The 18455-nt window shown below is 41.9% G+C and overlaps 1 protein-coding gene across 1 annotated transcript in view; it reads left to right on the top strand.

The window, feature by feature from the left end:
- The first annotated feature begins 1008 nt into the window (after positions 1–1008).
- The window catches only part of nrbp2b (nuclear receptor binding protein 2b), a 42906-nt gene continuing 25459 nt past the window's right edge, over positions 1009–18455 (top strand). The window contains exon 1 of the mRNA XM_085468132.1: positions 1009–1704. Within this exon, the coding sequence (XP_085324258.1) occupies positions 1585–1704 (120 nt within the window). The 5' untranslated portion in view covers positions 1009–1584. The remainder of the gene's footprint in view (positions 1705–18455) is intronic.

Raw genomic sequence — 18455 nt, 5'->3', positions numbered from 1 at the left:
CTTGTGTATCTCTAAATTGAGTATTAACGTCTTGTCTCAGTCAGATACTTCCTGTTTTAATGTTCGTTCTCTCTTAAGATCTTGGTCAGACTGCGTGTTTGTCTTATTTTTTTATTCTGTTTTGTTTTTTCGACTCTTGGATTTTTTTGGGGGGGATTTTTAATGAAAGGTTTGTCTTTTGGTTCCTTTTACCTGTGAATCTCACATTTCAGTTTTGTTTTTTTGTTTTTGCCAGCCCTGGACACATTCAGTGTTGGGCAATCAGCAGTATTCTCACAATGTCTGAAGCTACTGTTGCTTCCATCCAATAATTTTGTTAACTGTTTCTCCAGCCCCAGCTGTCAAAGGCTGTCGCCAGTTTGAACCTATCCTCTTTCTTGTACCCAACGGTGCTAGCCACTGCTCCACTGTGCCACCTTAATGCCATGTTTCAAACATGGCAAATTATGACCTAATGCAACATTACCATTAAGTGATGCTGAAAGGGGCCGCTCCCGCTTTGCTCTATTTATATCCTGTACAAAAAGCTGCCGTGTTGGAAGCTCATTTTAAATCTTGCAGAAGTTTCAGATAATGAAGGCAGCGTATGTACCAAAGCTCTGTGCTAAAAACTTAGGCTTGATACTGCTCTAAACCCTCAGTTTATGATAGTTTTTTCTGCTCTTGTGTCTGTTTGATGTCATAGTGAGCTTAGGCACACAACCCCGCCCACCTGCTGTTTAAGCCTTTGTCAGGGGAAACCTATTAAAAGAGTCCAAGGTAAAATATGGAGCTGAAACGCGATAATAGCCCACCTTCTGTCACATGCACCTCACTCGGGCCTCTCAGTGCGACAGTCTTCAAACTGGCTGAAATATCATAGACTCGAGTAACTTTCGTGCATATCGATTCTAGAAGTGTGCTTTTCACCCGGCTACCGGTTTCCATGCATACATGAATATATAGTGCGCGCATAGCGGCCACTTTACGGTATTTTGCTCCATCCCTCTGCGCGCAGTGCCTGGCAGGAGCCCACAGCTTCAGATCCTGCAACGCCGACAATGACGCGTGTGGGAGATGGTCGACAAAACTGAGTCTCCTCCATAAAGCAGACGACGTCTGCGGTGGGAAATGAGTGCACTGGACTCAGAGGGAATTCTTTGGCTTCGCCGATCGAGCTTCGCTTGATTGTAAATGGACAGATTGGCAGGAGAGCATTTCGCAACCTCTTTTATATGCAGCCTATAGGGCGCATGAAGTCTGGGGATATATTTTCCACCCCATTTAGTCCGGCCAGACGCTCATTGCATGCACTTGTGTTTTTGTTTTTTGTTTTTATCAAAGGAGGGTGTTGGATTCCTTTTAACTGCCTGAGGATTGCAAACACACCGGTTTGTTTCTGCAAGATGTTTTGAGCGCCAAGAGGGTTGAGAGAGAGAGAGGGAGAGACGTTGGCTGGCTGTTGGAGGGGGTTCTTACTGCGCACACAAGCGGCTCGCCTCCTCTACCCCACAACAACAACAAAAACACACAGAGGCGATAGTGAAGGAGCGAGGGAACGCGGAGAAGTGTTGGTGTTGAAATCTGGAAATATACGGCGCTAAAATGACGATGTCCGTCCCGGAGAGGAAGTCAGGATCGGAGGGAAAGGAGGAGGAGAGCGAGGATGAGAGCGAGATCCTGGAGGAGAGCCCCTGCGGCCGCTGGCAGAAACGGAAAGAGCAGGTTGGTCGGTGTGCATGAAGGATACGTGTGAGTGAGCACGTTTCTGCGCACAGCAAAGGATCTGCTCCCCGATCGGGCGGTAAATCAATTGAGCTGATCTCTCTGGCCATGCTGGACCCACCGTGTTATGCAATGTTTGAGCCCGGCCGAGGTGGTATTGCCCAATGCTGTTTGGCACCATCCCAGCAGCATAAATCTCACACAGTGACATATTTGTTGATCAGATTATAGTCCACAGAGTCCATTTGAGCCGGTCTGGGTGGCAGGAGGAGTTTCACAGAAAAACTGTAGCCAGATTTCTGCTCCTGTGCAGGATCTGCACAAACATTCAAATCCACATCTGGTTTTATTATTGCACACTTAGAAATATCGTTGACATCCATGTATTTGCAGATGTTTCACGAAGACGACAAACTGGAATTGCTTGTTCAATTAGACCCATTGATTAGTCAGCCCAAAGAGAATTACTGGACAAATTAGTTGCATGCTTAAATGTCAATAATTTTCTGGCCTCTTGTTTGTGAGAATCTGTTGCTTTTCTTTTAAATTGAATGTATTTGTGTTTTTGAGCTCTGAGCTATAGTCATCTCTAAATATGACGACTAAGGAAACATTCTTACAAAGTTTATAAAGAATTCAATGGGCAGTTGTAGCCTCCAAAAGCTTTTTTTAATACTTAGTATTATTTTCTGGTGTTTGTTCTGTGATATCTCCAAACGTATCTGCAACAGTGTCCACATAATTGGTGAGACTGGTCCTTTAATTCAGGCTCTGTTTCTGTGCAGTGGTGCGGGCGCTGAATTAAAGGAGCAATCTGACAGATTTGAGTATGCAGACTTTTTTGGCCCTTTGCCTGTAAAATGCTGATTTAGTTTATTCCAAAACAAAATGCTGCAACTAAGAGAGTTGCGTGCCAAAAACACGAATGGATTAAAAAAGTGGCTGCAGAGTAATTTTCAGTCAGTTAACCAATCTATGAATTATTACATTTTTAATATAAATTTAACAGTGGTGTCAAATTTAGCGCCTGGGGGCTGGAAATAGCCTGGCAAAGAGTCCAGTCGGAAAATGTGAGAATTGCAAAGGAGGGGAAAAATTCTGACTTTTAACTGCATTTTCAGACGCGTGGCCACTAAAGTTTACTAAGTAATATATAAACCATTAAATGACAGAAACTTTTATGGTTAGTATGTCATTAGATAACAGGAAGGTTCCTGTTTTGACAGTTGATGGCACATTTTCTGTGCTTTCACAGTAAATGTCTTTTAATTGCAGGAAAAACTCTGGATAATAAGCTGCCTGTGTGATTTTTATAATTATGCATTCATTTCTTAAAGTGTAATCCCAAAGAGGCGTGTTGACAGGTGTTTTACATTTACTACAACAACTCAGAGGCGTTGTTGAAAGTGCACTTCCTTTTCTTAAAATATCTCGGGCTGCTCGTCATTACCTACACATTTTATAACTGGATGGTTTGTAGCTCATTTACACTAAAAGGAAGGGAAACAATTTGCAGGTCATTTTTGTTTTTGTATTATGTGTTATTATGCAATCATTTTGATTGGGCTGGTCCTCTTGAGATCAGACTGGGCTGGATATTTGGCCACCCAGAAACCGCCCGGGTGGGTCAAACGTGTATTTTCCTGATTGCTGGAGGTTGCTGCTGGGTTGCAAACACAGAGTCCTGGACTGAAAACGTACTTGCAGTTGCTTTGGTTGCTAGCAGAAGTAAAAGTTGCACCTTTTGAAGCATTTTTGTCACTGTGGTAAAAGCCCAACTTTTAATTTAACTGTGACCAGTGTAAATTTCCACTTTGCAGCACTTTTTTTGCAGGTTCATTACTGCTTAAGTAAGTAGTTGGCAAGTGTTTGCATACGAGTCTGAGCGACTGGTCGACCAGCCTCGAGGCCTGTATGAGTGACTCCTCTAAGTGCTCTTTAATGAATGACATTAGTGTCATCATGTGTTCACTATATAACTGCTTCTGTTTAAAAATGTGACATGGGTGAAGGAGGGAGGTGCATAACTGTAACAGCATCGAGAGCAGATTCACAAATCCATGAGTCGTTCTTTAGCAGGAAAACTTTCGCTTAATTTACAGCAAGTTGGACAAGTTGAAGCTTATAGCAAATAGTCAGCTGCAACTTTGAACATTGTGAATTTTCATTCATTTGATCAAACAGGTGCTGATTCTCTGTGTTAAACATGCAGATTTGAATGTTTTTCTTAAATTTATGTTTCTGTGTTTGCTGTTTGAGGCTTCGTGCTGAAAAAATACCAATAAACCCAAAACCATTTAACCCATTTCTCCCAAGATGGCTTAAAAGATGATGACAGCTCTTAGCTGCAGTGTTCTTGTCCTTGTGAGCATCAGCACTTCAGCTTCATTAGCAAAAGTAAATAAACCGTTGGCCTCACTCGAAGCGCCCTCTCCCTCATGTGGTCTCCATGTTTGTTCCAGTATGTGTGACATTCCCAGCTCTCCACATCGGAAACGTGTCCGCACGCACGCTGTGTAAGCCAAACAACCGCCAAGATGCTCAGTCATTATCAGAGAGAAGAAACAGTTCAGCATCGTGAATCTGTGGGTGTCGCCTCTGCTAACGGCTCCAGATAAGACTCAGAATTTAAGTTGAAGGTTATCTCTGGTTCGCACACAGGCTCCTCGGCATGCACAAACCACCTGACCTCGCTGCATTCTCACTACCATCAAGTGTTTTTCATGCTAGAACACACACACATATACATAAACCCTACCCCACCCTAGTGATTTTCCACCCATTGATTACCCATCTGTGTGTTTTTCTGAGCCACCCCCACTGTCACTTTTTCATTTGCCCCACACTGAGAGCATCAGTCTCTCATGGCTGGTAGTAGAAACCCACATGAGAATACTTTTCTTATGTAGCTATGCATGCTAATAATGTAATGTATTATATCTTATCGATTGATTTGTTTTAATTGTAGATTACACTATCAATTTCTATTTATTTATTTCTGTTTTATCTCAGAAAAGTGGAAAAATACCAGACTGCATAAAACTCACAGTCTCCACCCACACTCCAGCCTTTGTTTAGTTTCTTTGTGCTATTCTGAACAGAAGAAAATTGGATCAACCCCAGATGTCTGTAAGTCTGGGACAGGATCTGCTCTGCTGCTGAGTTACACCTGAATCACCCAGTAAATACAGGACGACAGGCTTAAACACTTGAACTCGCTGGTGTCCGCGCATCTTCTGGTTCAGACAAATTAACACTTGTTGCTGCGGGAAAAAAGAGATGTCGTCACATCCATTGATGCTATTTGCTCTGCTCCCTGTCACTTCTCTGCTGCTGAGCTCTTTGCTTTCCTCCCCTTCTCTCTATCACACACAAACACACACACACACACGGTAACAGCAGAGAGAAACTATAAGCCATGCACCTACTGGCTGCTTTATTAGTTACATTTTGCTAGTACATGGTTGCACTTCCCTTTTCCTTTCCTTTCAGAGCTGCTGTAATTCTCCATAGCACAGATTCAATATGGATTCAGAGACTTTGGTTCATGTTGGCATGACAGCATCACACAGTTGCTGTAGATTTGTTGGCGGCACATCTGTGACACGAGTCTCCATTTGCACCACTTCTATTAAATTGAGACTGGTGGCTGTTGAGGCTGTTTGAATGCAGTAAACGAACTGTGATGTGGAGCTTTGTGAAACAGCGTGTTATCCTCCTGGTCATAAAGAGATGGACATGGTCAGAAACAACGCACAGGTAGGCTGTTTTCTTTACCAAGGCAGGATGGTATGATGCTTTAGTGACGCTTACAGCAGATTCTGACTCTATCATCTGAATGAGAAATCGAGACTCATCAGACCAGGCAACAGTTATTTAAATTCTCAACTTCTGTAGTTTTCTACTCCTGTTTTGGTGAGCCTGTGTGAATTGTAGCCTCAGTTTCGTGCTCTTAGCTGACAGGAGTGGCACCAAGCATGGTTTCCTCTTACTGTAAGGTTTTACATCTTGTCATTCATAGATGTTCTGGCCATTCCCCTCTGACCTCTGACATCAACGAGGCTGTTTCACAAAGAGAGCTGCCGCTTCCTGGATATTTTCTCTCTTTCAGACCATTCTCTGTAAACCCTAGAGATGGTTGTGTGGGGGAAAATCCCAGCACATCAGCAGCTTCTGAAAACCCAGACCTGAAAACCCAATAATGCCATGCTCAGAGTCACTAAAATGACCTTTCTTCCTCATCCTGATGCTCAGTTTGAACTTCAGCAGGTTGTTTTGACCATGTCTACATACCTAAATGAACTATTTATCGCTGTGTGATTAGCTGATTGGATATTTATATTGACATTCAGTTGAATATATGTCCCTAATAAAGTGGCCTGTGAGAGTATATATATTTGCATAATGCAGTGGAGACTCACACTGCACTGAAAGGAAACAAAGGCAGTTAAATCAGGTAAACGCTGTAAATAAAGCCCAGGGTCTTTTGCTTATTTTTCCACTTTTGTATGCAAATAAATTTTTCATCTGTGTGAAAATCAGCACTAATGCTTCTGATATGCTTTTATTTGAAGTTGGTAAGCCAGGGCTTGATCTAGGAATTTTTATTTTTTATTAATTAATCTTTTTTTGCATGTGTAGTTCACTCTTATAGCGTTATCTCAAAAGGGACGCTTGAGCAACAAGCAGTTGCTTAAAGTCAGTTTGTCCTTCTTGACCCAACACAGAGTTGTGATATTCCTCTCGGACTCATCGCTGCTGTTGTGTTTGGAAAGCACAAAGTTGTGCGAGCAGAATCAAAACAGCCGTGACGTTTTCCAATGTGGTTCGTCGCTGAAAGTCTTTCCAGGCAGATTTTTAAAAAATATTTCCATTTCAGTGTTCGTGTGAAAGGAAACCAGAATTGTTCCTTGAAGCAGTGCCACAATATGACACGAGAAATCAATCAAACTGAAGCCGGTGGCCTTGCTTATTATTGTCTTTGCAGGAACAGTTGAATTAAAATGGGTGGACAATTGTTGCAATTGTGCTGAGCTGCAATCCCGCCGCTCTTTATTAACACGCCTATAAAATCTGCACATCAGCAGCAAAATGATTTACGAGCTCGTGATTTACATTTCTGGCTGCTGCCACGTATCGTCTGATTGAGCCATCTCGAGTAGCACATTTAATTCCAGTTTATCTCAGATTTGTCACACGTTTGTTTTACGGATCTTTTTGTGAGGAAACGTGTTGCGTAAAATTTTGGCAATTGCACGCCGATTGCTCTAAAGCAGTGTGTTTTATCAATGAGGTGAAAGGGACAAAAAGACAAAGACTTGGCCTTCCTTTCAATGTTGCCCTGCATAAAAGTCAGTGAATAATCATATAATAATAAAAGTGTTCTCGTAAACCTGCAGAACTTGTCTTAAGATGATCCAGTGACAGCTGTATGAACATTAATGGGTTCATTTAACATAGTTTCAATGGTCGCAGGTGCAAAATTGAATCTAATATAAAACTAAGTTGTGATATCTGTACAGTAGGAGGCTCATCCACCCCATCACACTGGTTTATCACGGCTCTCCTGTGATCTCTGTTTGATAATGGAGCAGGCCGGTGCCTCATACCCTCTCCACCTCTCCTCCATAGTGCACCCGGCAGACTCGGTGCTCATTCCAGTAATTGCTCCATCTTCTATTTCCAGGATCTGCCTCCATCTGCAGACTGGTGTTAATTCATGTATGAGTGTTTGCTGATGCTGCTTTTTGTGTTCCCCCTGTTTGAAACTCACATATACATGTGTCAGGTTTGAGGAGCTAGAGGCCTGGTCAGATATGTGGAGCTATGGGTGAGCCAGAGGCAGTTGTTGGATAGAGCACAGCAATGGTTTTTATTACGCCTTTACTTTTTCTACAGTGAAAAATCAAAGATGTCCGGAGTGAGACACCTGATTATTACATCTGTGGCGTAATTATGTGACGATATTCAGGGTTTTCCCAGAGAAATGTTAAGCAACTTGACACCACACCCAGATCTTGTCTCGGCTATCGGTTGTTTTTACTTGGTTAGTCAACGGTTGCTTAAATGAGAGTCACAATTTTACATCGTGTCAGTTTTGTGATCCACTTCCCTGAAGGTAAGTATACCTGAACATTAGTTAGCCCGTGTTTGCTGTACAGTATGTTCATCATAAATCGTGAAATGTACACAAATGATTGAGAAAAATATATTTCAGATGTTTGTTCAGGATAGTCTGGTTTCAACACTGAGGGGGATTTAATAACGCACCAAGAAAACTAGTTATACTAGTTGTAGGGTTACCAACCTGTGGGATTTGGGCAGACTTATCTGATTATTGTGAGTTGTCCAGTGTCTCAAATCACAGTTTTGGGGAAGAAGTGACGATGCCTTCATCCAACTAATCCCAAATGTCAGACACATCTGTAAGAATACCACGACAGGGGCAACCTGGACGAGATAGAAGGCTGCGATCGAAGCCATCATCAGTGCAGATAGCGTTCACACTAATTATTAATTTTATGGGTTTTTTTGTCACTGATTAGATTTGGGTCAGGGGTGTCAAACATATGGCTCGGTGGCCAGAATCGGCCTGGCAGAGATTCTAATCCGGTCCACTGGGTGGCTTTGGAAAATATGAAGAAGGTCATCGATTTTGGACTTTTAACTGTACATTCAGTATTTAAATCTTTTCCTGCAGGTAAACCCGAGACCAAAATGACAATAAAGTTCCTGATTTTTTTCAGTCTGGGCACTTTTTCTACCTTTTCTGTTATATTACACATTTATTACTTACAAATTAATCCCCCAAAAGCTGCACTGATAGAGTTCAACATGTAGAAAAATTGAGACATGCTGTTGAATCTGCACTTAATAACTGAAGGGTTTAATGTGTGGTTAAACTTACTTAGGCTTATGTGGCCCACGATGTAAAATGAGTTTAAAAACCTCCAGCATATTCATAAAAAGGTTATGAGAAGCAAAATATGAGCGTCATTCCCACACAACTCAAATTACAGTGAATTTACACATTAACGTAGCTTGTAGCTAAGAAGGTGGATATCAAGCTAATGTAATTATTAGTGGATAATAAGAGAAACTTGAGTTATTACTTGAAAGATGTGAGATACGTTAAAAAAGGAAGGAATCTCTGTAAATGTAAGCTCGTATCGTAACCGCGTGTCTGAAGTTGTGAAGCCCAAGTGCCTGTGTCGCCTTTGCTTTTCTCATCAAGTCCTCTTCACGCTTTGGGGGAGTGTTGCTAGAGATACAAAGAAAGTGAGTGTGAAGTCATTAGCAGGAGCATATCCTCATGTTTTGGTTGAAAGTAGTTAAAGTTTCATTACAGCATATCATTCGTCTAAAGGGATTGTCATTTAAAACGTTTACCACAGTTATAGCCGTTTCAGGACTGCTAAAGAAGAGACTTTTGGAAACACTCACCAAACCTTCAGTTGGATAACTCCGGGGTTATCATGTGCAGCACAGTGGTTTATACTAGTACATCACACATTGCTTGGGTTCAAATCCACCATCTGGCTGTGGTCTTTCTGTGTGGCGTTTGCATTTTCCCCCAGTGTCTGTGTGGTTTCTCCAGGTACCCCGACTTCCTACCACAGCCCAAAAACAGTTAGCGGGCTTATTTTAAGGTTAGTTAGTGATTCTCAATTGCCCGTAGGTGTAAATGCGAATGCGAATGGTTGTTTGTCTCTGTCTCCGTGTTAGCCCTGTGACAAACTGCTGATGTGTCCAGGATATTGGATGAATTGGAAAAGCAGGAGAGGATGGATGAATGGATGGACAGAAAATAAACTTCAATCCACAACATCAAATAATCCTTCCCTGATGTCATGTCTTCCTCTGGTGATGGACGCCACCTAGATTCAGCGCTGTATTCGCTTTCTTGGTTACTTCAGGTGTATCTTTTCTCCCACCATCACTGTCACCCAAGCAAAGAAGAATTTGTTTTCACTCTTCTGCCCTCGTACTATTTAAGCCTCTGTTTCCCAAAACATGCGTGCCTTAGTGGTCATGTGATGTTGGTATATACAGAGATTATTTCTGGGAGCTAACTGTGAACTTGTGTAAAAACACACATTTTCAGCAAAAGCACATTATGTGAATAGCCTCAGGCTCGCTTTGGGCAGGATGCAGACACAACAGGTTGGTTTTGAACAGCTCTGTTTTGACCAACTTAGAAGATTAACCTTTAGCACAGATCACTTCCCCTTCTAAGTCCACGTCAAGCTGTGGATTGCTGCCCGTCCTCGGGGGTCCTCCTATTAACTGACACCTTTAATCAGACATGCAGGCTGGTTTGACAGCTGTCCTCTGAGGAATGACTTCAGCTCGGGTTTCCTCTCACTGGAAATGGAGAGCAGGGGTAGCCGGCTTTTATAAACCTGTTAATAGCGGTACTCTCCTGCTGCCGCTAAAGGCTTAAAGCCGTGCTGTGAAAAGCCATTTACACCCATCAATTCTTAGAAAAGAAAATCAGTTGTTGACTGTTTCATTCATGCTAGGAGAATGGCCTTAAAGAGTGCATTGCAGGTGTGCATGCCAGTTGGTCTGTTCACCACTTTGAGTCTGACCTAACCTAAATATCTCAGCATATAGGACAGCAACCACCTTGCAACCATGAAAAAAATGTGGTTTCCTGCTGACTGAATTTTCCTGAATTTGGTGACCAAATAATTGCAAGTAGTAGTGACAAATAACCTTGAGGCTGAGTCCTCCAGGTGATATTTGGGGTGGGAACCATCGAAATATTACTCATTTAATGTGTCTAAATGCATTAAAAGACCTACAAAACAGGTAACACTTTGTGTTTCACACTTATTACATGTTAAACTAATATATTGTTGTCACATTAATACAGACCATAAGTGGACCAACTGTAGTGTCATCACACAAAGTAAAGCTGCACTGCTGCTGATCAACAGCTGTTCCAGTCTATTTCGCCTCCTTGTGTGGGAATAGAAAGAACCTGCAGCTCTGCCTTCTCTGAACACACGGGCTGATTTATGAATGACTCACTGACGCGCTGTAAATTACCTTTTTATGCGTGATGACATTTGTGTTTTACAGCTGTCTTTGACCCAGTATCCGAGATTGCGGCAGAGACGTGTGCTATTTTCATCTCTGCACTTTTTAGCCGCAAACCTTTACTGCACGTTTCTCAGTAAAGGTTGTTTAAAATCAAATCGCGACTCGATGTTTACCCACAGCGTTAGGTTCATTGGAGCCAGTTGTTTTTGTTTCAGTGGTGCCTGTGAATGGCGGAGGCCTGTTCGCACAAAATGTAGCACCTGCACGATGGATTACTCACCGGTCGGCATGTGGATGAGAAGGTTGGTGCTAATTCATCCACCCTCTCATATGCACAGACAGTCATCATCATCATGTTGAGTGCAGTCTTGCAGTTAATTAGAGAGTAAGTGTTGTGGCTGTCACTAACTTTTTTATGTCTGTTTTTTAAAGATGTCCATCTTCACTGCAGGCAGGCACAGTAACACAGTCTTTGAGGCCAGTCAGCAACCTCTGGCAAGCACAGATAGCTTGTACATGTGTTCCCCAACTGGTTGGCAAGTGGTTGCCTGCCGTTGCAAAGAGGTTACGCTGCTGCAGTGAAAAACCTCCTTGTGATTCCTGCGGTCACCTGTAGTTTGCACAAATACTGATCAAAGGGTATTAAAACAGTGAAAAGTATGATGCAAAGCAGAAACAGTGAAAGTAAAACTTGCCTCTTTTGAAATGTGATGATCGCAGCGGTAAGCCCCATCTTTCACTTTGAACTTTGTGCGTTTCTGGTTTGTGTTGCACTTTTTTGAGAAGAGTTGGGGAGCGTTTGCAGACAAGTCGGCGTCTTCCAAGCAAACTATGGGCGATCAAAACAATCACAGGGAGATTTCTTAGTTTTTGTTTGGGGAATACACGTTTTTCTGTACTAACTGGTGTCTGGGTCTGTGTTACTGTTGCCTTGTTTAGTTATTTATATTTTAAGTCTAAAAGGGAGAGAACATGATTTTAATTACATGATCAGCAGGACATAATCAAATGTTTAAAATCTGATTTTTTTTTTTAAAGTTTACTATATTTGTCCCAAAACAAGTTAAAAAAAAACAAAACTTTTTTCCCCCAGAGTCAGACTCTGTAGTTCATCCAGTCATTGCATTAAGTAAACAAACAAACAGACTTTCAGCTAAGGCAGCTCACTCTCTGGGCAATATTCATTTTTAAGTAAATAGTATCTTATTTTGCGTACATTCATTTTATGTTGTAGTGCAGTAAAAATCAGATAAGGGAAACATGACAGATGTTTACTTTGATTACACAAACATTATGTAGGAGTAGGTAATGGATAACGGGTATTAATTTCCATGAACGCATAAATAACTTGAGCTTATTGTATAATATTATACTGCACTATATTTCCCCATAGGCAGCTTGCTCTATTTCGCTCTTTCTTTAAAGATATAACGCATTTTGAGTTCAACTTGGAAAAAAAGGCAGATGTGAAATTCAAAAGTGGGGTCAGAGGTCAAATGTGATGTGATATTTATAATTCCCAAATATCTATATTCTCAATATAAATAATAGGAGTAAGAAACAGATTTAAATACCCCTATATAGTGTGTAGTTTTGACTTTCAGATCAATCTGTTGACCTTGAGGTCAGAGGTCAAATATGACAGGATGTGACATGTTAAATCTTTATCCGGTATGTTGACGATATACACCACACTGTTTCTCGTTTCTAAGGCTTTTTCCGAATTTTTGACCAATGACTCATTAAGGTGACCTCGAAGACTTTGGTGGATGTGAGCCAAATTTGAACTGTTAACCCCACTCTGCATGCACACCCCTACAAAGTTTTATCAGAATTCGTTCGTAATTTGTTGAGTTGTTGTGTTTACAGACAGAACGATGACACAAGCGCAAACACGTCCAAAAACATGACCTCCTTGGCGGAGGTAACGACACGCTGATTCATGTGACGGATACAGAATGGAAAAAACAAAAAGGGAAAATTTGAAAACAAGAGTGAGCCAAGAAACATATTAAGTCCACTTACTGATAACTTTACTACTATAACAAGTCTTTCGGCTGCACTGTACAGACATTGGTAGATCAGGGGTTCCTTCAGATTAAAATGTCCTTAAAATACTTTCCTCATTTCCTCACACCGCTTCCAGGTACTTTGCACAAATAACCAAATAGAAAAAAGCTTTTATGTTTACATTTACATCAAACTCTCAGTTTGTCCGTGAGCTTCACTATTAACACTAAAGATACCTGTAGTTTACACTGTGATTTGTCCTCTTAAAAAGACTTTACTACTCTGTAGCACTACAGAGCACTATTTTATGATGGGGTCTTGAGATGATTACACTACTCCAGTGATGGAAAGTTACTTGCAGTAACAAAGCCAAGGAAGCACACAAAGCAGCATTTGGAAGATTTCTGTGCAAGTGTTTTTACAGGGAGGAGGAAAACGTTACGAGCCTGATTCAAAAATGTGCACATTTACACTTCCTGTGAGAAACACTGAATACAGCCTGGATGTAACGACACCATGTGGATTTTAAACCTTTAGAGAACGATTTATTGCAACCTTTATCCCTTGACCTTCACTCAATTTATTACAGCCACAGTCAGATGAGGCGAGTCGCCTGGCCTTCTTCTCATGGTTGGCATTTGTGCTTAAAGAGGCTCCTGCTTTTAGGGTCTCAGACATTAAAACTTGACTTTCTGCTGTTTTGAATCGTCTTGATGTAGAAAAATGCTGTGTAGCTGTGCTGAAAATGTCAGATCTGGACAGTTATGAATTAAAAACACACAACAAAACTACAAATTAGTTCCAGGGAAGTTTTAAATGAGGCATTTTTGTGCTCATTTCCAGCTTTGCTAGAGTAGCTTTGCATGACTTTTCTTATGCTGGGCCTCAGTGCGTGCACTGTTCTCATTTTCAGTTTACTTCCTTTTGGCTGCCCCTCGCAAAGGCAAGGTTTGAACATCAGCTTGAGTACTTCTACGTAGCCTGACCTCATTTTGTGAAACTCTAACCATAAGTAAGCACGTTTTTAAATCACTGCAGTCAGAACCACTGGAAACCTAAGAGAGGGTGCACTACATAATCGGGAATGTCAGATCTCTGCCGCTGGTTTTGTGAGAAGTGTCCCAGAAGACCAGAAACACTGTTTTCTTAAAACATTTTCAGGTTACAGTTTGCGAATCATGGGGTCATGTGATCCCGGGGATTCCTGTGACCTGGCTTTTGAAACACGAGCCAGCGAGGCCTCTTGGGGTCCCCGGGTCTCCGGGGATAGGCGGAGAGGTCGTTGTCAGCATTTTCCACTTCAGCTGTGTGAAACGGAGCTGCTCGGATGGGGAAAGCTGGCATGAAAAGGACTCTTCGAGGAATACCCGTCATGTCCCCTGGCTTCCACTGAGCTGTCAAAGCAGTTCAGCATCACATGATATCCATACCTCCGAGGAGCGCTTTCTACCTCCTCGAGCATGCTCTGTACACAGTCGGCGAGATCTTTGAAACATGCGTGTAAAAGTCAAACAGACTTTCTTGCATTGATGGATTCAAAAGAGGAGAGCTTTTTGGCGTTTATCACTCAGAAACAGAAAGTCTCAACAGTTACCGGGGTCTTTCTGTGTGGAGTTTGCATGTTCTCCCCGTGTTTGCGTGGGTTCCCTCCGGGTACTCCGGTTTCCTCCCACCGTCCAAAGACATGCAGCTTGTGGGGATAGGTTAATTGGATAATCCAAATTGCCACTAGGTGTGAATGGTTGTCTGTCCCTGTGTGTTGGCCCTGCGACAGACTGGCGACCTGTCCAGGGTGTACCCCGCCTCTCGCCCTATGACAGCTGGGATAGGCTCCAGCGCCCCCCGTGACCCCGAAAATGGATAAGCGGAAGCGAATGGATGGATGGATAATTCGTACTGCATAATGCCGTCATTATTCAGCTCTCTTTTTTCCCCTTTTTTTATAAGAGACCGCTCAAGTCAGCTTTTCCGTCTTTTCCTCCTTTCGCAGGCTGGAGGACAAATCTCCATAAAGCCTGAGCTTTCTTTGTCTAAATCTTTTCATAGTGCTCGGTAAATTGGCCAAATGGAGGCACTCTGACTTCACAAAGACATGAGTAAAGCATTTAACTAAATTTACTTGTTCTGGGTTTCAATCCTTCAGTCTTGCAGAGCATTTCTCCACACCGACCATTGCACAGAAAGAAAAGCTTGCAGCGAAGTGCCATCTTTCAAAGTTGCAGCTTATGTTCTCAAACACAGCCAAGAAATCTGCTTTCTCCATCTGAAATCTGCCTGCGCTTAGCCAGCTTTCTATAATCCCTCCACCCAGTTTAAGATAATAGGTTTCAGCAGTCTGACAGTGACTGGGATTTGACTTGTCAAGATCAGTTTACTGGTCACACACAGTATATAGTGTCCTCTGTAGCTGTAAAGAATGAGGAAATACCTCAGGTTGTGGTGTTGGGATTATCTCAGTGTGTTCACGCGTGTATGTGTGTAACCTTTTCTTTTGGAAATGCGCCTCTTGTGAGTCTTAAATTGAGTGGAACATTACATTGCTCGAGGTCTCCGTTAGCACACGAGTAATGCAGATGTATCCACCCCTCAGATGACTTCCACACCGCTTCTTTTTGCTGCCCTTTTTTTTTTTTAAAATAAGGCTTTCATTTAGAGCCATTTTCCACTGTTTATTTTAATAACACTTAATGTCAGCTTGAATAAATGTCATTCAAATAAATAAACGTAATCCACATCTACTTAGAACAAATGTGTATTGAGACCAAATAGTTGTTTTTTGCAAAGTATGAAAAGTCCCACAAAGTCATGACGAATTTATCCTTTTCTCGAGATTGCATCACTACTCCTGGTGTGTAGATGATGACACAGACATGGAAAATTAAGTCCTATTTGCTGTTCAGTTAGTGCACTACAGGTGAAGGTGAAGGTTGTGTGCCCCCCAAGGATCTGCAGTACAAATGAGAGATTGACTAAATGCAGAGTGACCCCACGGTTGCTATGAAGGGGAAATTGGCCATAGAGACAAAAACAACGTTGTTGCTGAGATCGGGCGTATTAGCACCGGAGTCAGTTGGGATTTAAGAAACTTGAGTTTTTCAAGTACAGATTTCGATGTTGGGAGGTTGTTAGCTCACTTGTTAGCGCAATCGGCTAAAAAGCTAATGAACACGCGCCATGTCACAGTGTCCGTCAGCTTCTCGGTCTGCAACACTGGCTGCTCCTCCGAAAGGGTTTGCGAAATGATCACCGAACGAGTCATCACCAAAATTACGCTCAAGGTCAAGGTCTAGTTGGTTGTTTAGGGTCTGTAACCTGTGACGAACTGCGATGAATCATGAGCGGATGAGCTGCTATGTCACTGACATTCTGGTTTTTTTTCTAAAGAAATTTCAGGCTGTTAATCATCTGTTTTGTAAATGGATGATTCAGGAAGTGTGAACATTCTCTGAAGGTGATTTTTCACACTAAGTATGAAGGGGAACATTCGGAAGTATTTCCTTTATGTTATTATGTCACAGTTTTCCTGTTCCACCACGGTGGAGATAACACGGGGCTGTTTGTTGAGCTGAACAGCAGTGCAGTAACTTTGTTGTGATTCAGTTGAAAAAGAAGCTGCCACCACTTTAATCATATAAAACAGTTATGTTTACTGTAGTGTGTCCACCCTTGCTGCTGTGTAATTAGCAGCTTGCAGAAGTAGCCTTTGCTTCATCTAAACAGTTTAAAAGCCAAGCAGCCCTCATGGCTAAATGCATGTGGGCATGCTGCTGCAGCAAGTCCTAAAGCAAAGCTCAGACGTTTCTTTTCTTGTATGTTTTTGTTCTTCTCAACACACAGGCTGTGTCTTCGTGCACAGCTTAAATAATTTTATAGAGCTTTTATATCACCTAAATGTCTGTGCGAAAGTGGCCGTTCATAATGCACATAAAACACGATACATGGTGGAATTTTAATCTACACTTTGAGAGCTTTCTAAGTATAGCCTTATGGTTTTATAATACACTCACATACAGTGTTATAATAACAGCGTAAGAGTTTATTTCCTGCTATGTCCTGTAATGTGAATCCTTTAATAGATGTTTAGTCTTCCTGCTGCTTGCAGTCTGATTGGCATAATGGATCCTTTAGTACAAAGCAAAGAGCCTGTAAAGACATTAAAGACTCCTGCAGCCTGGTTGAAATTGCTTGTTTTTTTTCACCCTCCCTTTGCTCTAAGGCAAAGGCCAAGCTTCTCACCTCCTTGCAGCTGGCCCAGTGCTGTATGTGGCTTTGATCAGTGAACATGCGCATGTGCATAAACCCTCCTGATGCTCCGAGGTTACCGAAATGCTCTATGAACAGGGTTTAAATCGACAGTAAAGCACATAAGGTTTCATATGCATTTGCTTTTACGACTTTAAATGACGCTCTCTTCACCGTGTTGACCAGCTAGTATGAAAACTCTGTTTACTCAGGTTTCATTCCTCCTGCATTTCAAAGCTAGCAGCTCATATCATGACCTTTGGAATCAAATATGCATATCCTTTTATGTGTGCCAAATGTGCACAGAATAAAGGACATGCACCGAGGCTTGTGCAGAAACACAAAATCTGCAAGATTTTCGTGATGAAATGTGAAGGATGATTTCAGAAATCTCACAGCCTGGAGAAAGAAACGGCTTTGAAGTTTGGAGCGGCAGTGACTACTTCTGGGTGAACAGGCTGTGGCTGAACTGGGTTCATGTGGAGAACAGTATTAGCGAGTGGTTGCTAATTAATTTATGTGACATAAAAGTGAAGCTGTGCATTTAAATCCAATATGATGGCTTTTTGGACACAGTAGATGCGATGAGAGGGTTCAAAAGCTGCACCTCGAGATCATCTTCTCATTCGTCTCCGTGGTTCTAGTTCAGCTGCTGTCTCCTGAGAAATCTCATGGTAGAGTCGTATAACCCTTTCACCTTTTACTCATGACTTTGCAATGGATTCTGGATCTCAAAACCGGGATCTTTTAACTCGATTTTCATTTTTAGGCAGTGGATGAAGTTGCAGGGAGCCAAATTTTATAACTAGCCAAGGTGTTGAAGATATGTTGGTGTGTCCGAACAGCATCTGTCGAAAACACAAACCTTGCTCTGTTTTCGAGGGAGTGATCTGAAAATAGCTGTCTGAGCATAACAACAAGGCTGCTTTTCAACAGGAAGTTGTCCATATTTCGACTCGGATATTATTTTTTTGTGTTTATGGACCAGTTCCTGGAATATTTTTCATTGATGGCGCCTCGCATATGGTGTGATGTTTTCCAGCTGCCGTGTCTTTTCTAAGTGGCAAAATTTTAGCAGTGATTTTATTTTTCAGCACAAATAATTGACTTGTCGATCGCCCGTGTATTTATTTCTGTCTTCATTTGTTACTCCTGTTGTGATCACTTCATTTAATCAGTAACAGGGTCTCTGCAGAAAAACTGGAATCATTTTTATGCTTGCTTACACTCTCAGCCCTGATAATAACCCATCAATCAGTGCAAGCTAATTTAGTCATCTTGATGCCCTTCATTCAAATTAAATGAAAAGAAAAGCAAACAAAATCTGGCTAATACGCAGGTTTGGTCCAGAGATATTGATTGGGATCTCCTCCTCTTCTTCAGCTAAAATAACAGCTTCCTCGAGGTTGTGGAAAATCAGGTTACCACAACCTCAGCTGCTGTTTGTCCCT

Source organism: Copadichromis virginalis, linkage group LG9 (genome assembly GCF_057382275.1).
Source record: "Copadichromis virginalis isolate Kocher_CV1m ecotype Utaka linkage group LG9, C_Virginalis_male_GT1.1, whole genome shotgun sequence".
NCBI lineage: Eukaryota > Metazoa > Chordata > Actinopteri > Cichliformes > Cichlidae > Copadichromis > Copadichromis virginalis.
Note: the sequence above shows the minus strand (reverse complement) of the source record. Positions and strands in the feature narration are given on the sequence as shown.